The sequence below is a fragment of the Colobus angolensis genome, unplaced genomic scaffold (assembly GCF_000951035.1).
Source record: "Colobus angolensis palliatus isolate OR3802 unplaced genomic scaffold, Cang.pa_1.0 Scaffold21, whole genome shotgun sequence".
NCBI lineage: Eukaryota > Metazoa > Chordata > Mammalia > Primates > Cercopithecidae > Colobus > Colobus angolensis.
Genome location: NW_012115266.1, coordinates 4,898,496 through 4,903,449, shown reverse-complemented (window position 1 = coordinate 4,903,449; position 4,954 = coordinate 4,898,496). Strand labels below are relative to the sequence as shown.

Genomic DNA, 4,954 nt, shown 5'->3' with positions numbered 1-4,954 from the left:
GGCGGGAGGAGGGCGGGGAGGAGCGCTCTTCCTGGTTGGGCCCAGCCCTGAGCTGCCACCGGGAAGCCAGTCTCAGGGACCGCAGCGACCCCCAAACACCCCTCCCCCAGGTAAGAAGCTGGGTGGCTGAGCCGGGATTCTTTGACCCTGGCCACTGCTCCCGGGCTGAGGGGCTGCCCCAGTTCGGCCCCTTCTGGGGGCCCTCTGCGTGCCTGGGGCAGGGGCGGGGGCTGGAGGAGCGGCACAGCCCGGGCGCTTGTCCCAGCCTGGCTCACCGCTGTCCCCAGGGGCTAGGCTAGGGCCCACCAGCTCTGATATGAGCCTGCTGCTGGATGGTCCCAGGGACTGGGTTAGGGCCCACCAGCTCTGATATCGAGCCTGCTGCGGGGGCCTGAGGAGGGGACCGCGACTGTCTGGGGTTTTCAGCCCACGGCAAGGGGCCGGTGCGCAAGGATCTTGGTTAATTTGGTGAAGGGGTGGCAGGCCGGCCTTCCCTGCTGTGTCCCACCTGCCCAGTTCCTTGTGCTGTCTGGAGGCTCCGCCCTGCCCCACCTGACCTGCTGGCTCACCACAGAGCTGCAAGCCCCTGACAATGGGATCCGGGAAAGGAGAGGTGGCCGGCACGCCTGGGAACTGGGAAACCCCTTTCCTGTATTCACTGGGAGCACCGAGAGGTGGCTAAGAACCCTACTTCTGTGAGGGGAGCAGTGAGGCAGGGAAACCCCCGGTTTGGGGATGGATAAGCAGGGGCAGGAGAGCAGCGCTTGCAGGCAGGAGCCCAGGTTCTAGTCTGAGCAGGCCCATCTCTCCGGCAGGATGGCCGAGGAGATCATCACACCGGTGTACTGCACCGGGGTGTCAGCCCAAGTGCAGAAGCAGAGGGCCAAGGAGCTGGGCCTGGGCCGCCATGAGAATGCCATCAAGTACCTGGGCCAGGATTATGAGCAGCTGCGGGCGCGATGCCTGCAGAGTGGGACCCTCTTCCGTGATGAGGCCTTCCCCCCCGTGCCCCAGAGCCTGGGTTTCAAGGACCTGGGTCCCAATTCCTCCAAGACCTATGGCATCAAGTGGAAGCGTCCCACGGTGAGAGGGGCCATCCTGGGTGGGACTTGGCTGAGCCCAGATCCTGGATGAGGAGTAGGGATGGGACTCCATGTCCCTGGTGGGCAATGGGGTCTGGGGTGGCCTGGTGCCAATTTCTGGGAGGGGCTGGCCCAGGAACAGGACTCCAGGTCTCTCGTAGGAGCTGCTTTCAAACCCCCAGTTCATCGTGGATGGAGCCACCCGCACAGACATCTGCCAGGGAGCACTGGGTAGGCCCCCAGGGCGCAGGGTCCCGGCTGTTTTCTCCACAGTAGTTCCCCATTCCCGCTTCTTCAGGCTCTGCCCCAACCCCTCCCTCTTGCAAGCCCAGGCAGGCTTTGGCTATCAGCGCTGGGGCTGGTTTGCCCAGATTACTGGGTCTTTTCTGCAAGCTGAGGGGAGTTAAGTGGCACCCTGGCCAAGGAACCCCAGATTCTCCCTAACACCTGCTTCCCCCAGGGCAGGTGGTAGAGCAAGCTGATGTGTGTCCCTCCCTCCCCAGGGGACTGCTGGCTCCTGGCGGCCATTGCCTCCCTCACTCTTAACGACACCCTCCTTCACCGAGTGGTTCCACACGGCCAGAGCTTCCAGAATGGCTATGCCGGCATCTTCCACTTCCAGGTGAGGGCCCGCCTGGGGAGGAGGGGCAGCAGGCACTGGGGGAGATGCGGAAGGATGACCCACAGCACCTGCAGTTAGGGCCACACCCTGTGGGGCCAGTCCTCCCTGTAGCAGGTATTTGACCTCTCAGTGCCATCTCGGGTCTGTCATGTGTGAAGTGACTGGGCTGGGCAGGTATTTCAGCTGGCAATTTTCCTAGGTGGTTGTATGTATCAGGTGGAAAGTGCTTGAAAGAACAGAAAGACATTTATGTTACATCCTGTGGGACAAATTCCAATCCTCCCGGAGGTCGGTCTCAGTTGCCCCATCTGAGAAAGGAGTGGTCGCTGGGGAAAACAGATCAGCATGCGTGGCCTTCTCCACCTGTCAGGCCTCCTATCCCCCAACTCCTGCGCTTTGGCAAGGTCTGACTGAGCCCAGCAGAAAAGAAAGACTCGGGATTAAGTCTATGTAAACCAGCTTTTCCTGACGGTGTGCCCAGGGCCCATTTTTCAAGTCACACCAATCAATTCTCAATGATCTGCCTTTGGGAGGGCCATGCCCCCCAACCCAGAATGAAGCCCTCAAGCCTTGGAGGCCCCAGCCCTGCCCGAAGGACTCCTGGGTGTTCCCTCCTTCTGCCTGGTTAGAGAGCCCCTTATCCTATTCTGTCCTTGCCCGCCTTGCGCGGGTGGAGGTGGCCCTCGGAACCCAGGGTGCGGAACCCACAGTGCGGATCCACTTTGGCTCAGCGCCACACCCACCCGCTCTAGTCTGCAGGGGCGCAGCCTGGCCCCCTTCCCTCGCTCCTCCAATCCGCTCTTTCCTGGCCTCCGATTGGCCAGTTCAGTACCCGCCACCCACACTCTCCGCAACCTGGGCTCTTAGGGCCGCCTCCTCTCCTCCCCCCGACCCTCCCCGCGTTGTCCTGGCCTCGACCCCTCAGATGGTACCTGGAGTCCTTGGTCGTTTCTGACCCCAGACGCCTTGGGCCACGATCCTGCCCTGGGAAACCTGCCCCTTGTGGCATCTCTGAAGCAAAGCATCTGCCCGTCTTGTGGTTGTAGGATCTGGATGCCACATTTTCACTGCTCATCCAATGACATAGGTGTCCCCTAACCCCCTAGAATAGGGAGGGAAGAGCTAGGGGGCCATGGCCTAAAAGGGGGCTAGTTCTGGAAAGCCCAGGCCCGAGAGCTTTCCCACCTCTCTGTGCCTGAGGAGGAACCCTGTTTGTTCAGTGACTCTCTAAAGGCTTTGTGCCTGTGTGCTCTTGTTTAAATCTTCCGTGAAGAAGGCACTGCTGCTCCTTTTTATTGATAGCGAAACTGAAGCTCAGAGGCGATAATTTTCCCAGGATCGTGTAGCTAGTGTATCTCCAGCATACATGTACATATCAAATATATACGTCTATATGTGGTATGCATGTATTAGTATACCTCAAATATGCATGTATCTAGTATATACTGTACAGGCAAAGGAAAGGGTCCCCTTAGCCCTCTGAGGGTTCACTGAAAAATCAACTCACAAAAGGAGGTTAGTAGGAGAAATGGCGAACAAATTGATTAGCCTGTCACGTGGGGTCGGGAACCACAGAGCGATCACCCCAGCCCCACAGTGGGTACAGAAGCGTATATACATACCATCCCGAGGTCACAGGAAGAATGGGGGCTCGGAAATGGCCAAAACCAGGTTCTGGCGGTAAATCAGGTTATAGTGGCAAGACAGGCTATGGAAGGGGAGAAAAGGGGGGCTGGGTAGCAAAGGCGGTCTTGTTATGTAGATGAAACCTCACAGGTAGCAGCCCTCAGGCAGAATAGATGGTAATTATTTCTTTCAGACCTTTAAAGGGTGTCAGGCTCTCAGTCTGACAAGGGAAGGCCTTAGAGAAAGCCTGGCACCATCAATGCAGATTTTCTCTACAGATGCAAATCTCCCCCACAAAAGACAGTATTACAGGGCTACTTCTGTTTGCAGACCCTCTGAACAGCTATCTCAAAATATGTTGAAGAAGTATATTTTGGGGTGAAATGCTTTGATTTCCTTCAATACCCAGATACATGTATCTAGTATATATGTAGCATACATGTATCTAGAGGTATACATGCATCTAGCATGTATCTGGTATATGTGATCAAGTATACACGCATCTAGTATGTATCTGGTATACCTGATGTAGTATACATCTAGTATGTATCTAATATATATGATTTAGTCTATATCTATTATGTATCTGGGATCTGGAATCCTGCATCTAGGAAGTTATGTATCTAGATACATATCTAGATCCTAGAATGTATCTAGGATCTAGAATCCTGCATCTAGGAAGGTAGAGGTAAGGATGGAGCTCAGGTCTGGGGGATTCCAAAGCAGGTACTCACCGTGCCCCTCCCCTACAGCTGTGGCAATTTGGGGAATGGGTGGACGTGGTCGTGGATGACCTGCTGCCCATCAAGGACGGGAAGCTAGTGTTCGTGCACTCTGCCGAAGGCAATGAGTTCTGGAGCGCCCTGCTTGAGAAGGCCTATGCCAAGTGAGTAGCGGCTGAGGGGACGGCTCCAGCTTCCAGCCCCCTCTAGGGGTGGGGGCTCCTGATGTCTTTCCAGAGGGTCCTGCTTGATATCAGAGCGTTGACCTGGAGCTGCCCACAGGGTAAATGGTAGCTACGAGTCCCTGTCAGGGGGCAGCACCTCGGAGGGCTTTGAGGACTTCACAGGCGGGGTCACCGAGTGGTACGAGTTGCGAAAGGCTCCCAGTGACCTCTACCAGATCATCCTCAAGGCGCTGGAGCGGGGCTCCCTGCTGGGCTGCTCCATAGACGTGAGTGCACCCGGCCCCGATGCTTTGGGGTACCCTGGAACCCTGGTATCCTGACCTGTCACATTTTCCAAAAGTCCTCACCCAGGCTCTGCTCCAGACCCCTGTCCTGCATCTAAGCTCCATCTCTGGATCCATACCCAGCTTCATCCATCACTGCCACCCCCATGCCTGGTGTCACTCCTGTCCTCACCTCCCCATTCCTTCCCCAAAACTTCATACCTCAGCTCTTTCCTGGGCTTGTTTGCCCGACCATCTACCATGCTGTTTCCCTCATTCCTGTCATCTCGATCCATGCCACCCTCTGTCCAGTTCACCAGCCTCAGATTTCATCTCCTGGTCTCAGTTCCCACCCATCCCTGGCCTCAATCCCATACTCACTCCATTCCCACCCTTCCCTGCTCCTCTGTTCCCACACTCAGCTCCGTTCCCCGGTCCTCAACGCCAGACTTGA

At 56.8% G+C, this 4,954-nt stretch overlaps 1 protein-coding gene across 1 annotated transcript in view; it reads left to right on the top strand.

The window, feature by feature from the left end:
• CAPN1 (calpain 1, (mu/I) large subunit) overlaps positions 1-4,954 on the top strand; it is a 38,553-nt gene continuing 33,599 nt past the window's right edge. The window contains exons 1-6 of the mRNA XM_011942771.1: positions 1-110; positions 816-1,083; positions 1,244-1,313; positions 1,586-1,704; positions 4,083-4,216; positions 4,335-4,503. Of these exons, the coding sequence (XP_011798161.1) occupies positions 817-1,083; positions 1,244-1,313; positions 1,586-1,704; positions 4,083-4,216; positions 4,335-4,503 (759 nt within the window). The 5' untranslated portion in view covers positions 1-110; position 816. The remainder of the gene's footprint in view (positions 111-815; positions 1,084-1,243; positions 1,314-1,585; positions 1,705-4,082; positions 4,217-4,334; positions 4,504-4,954) is intronic.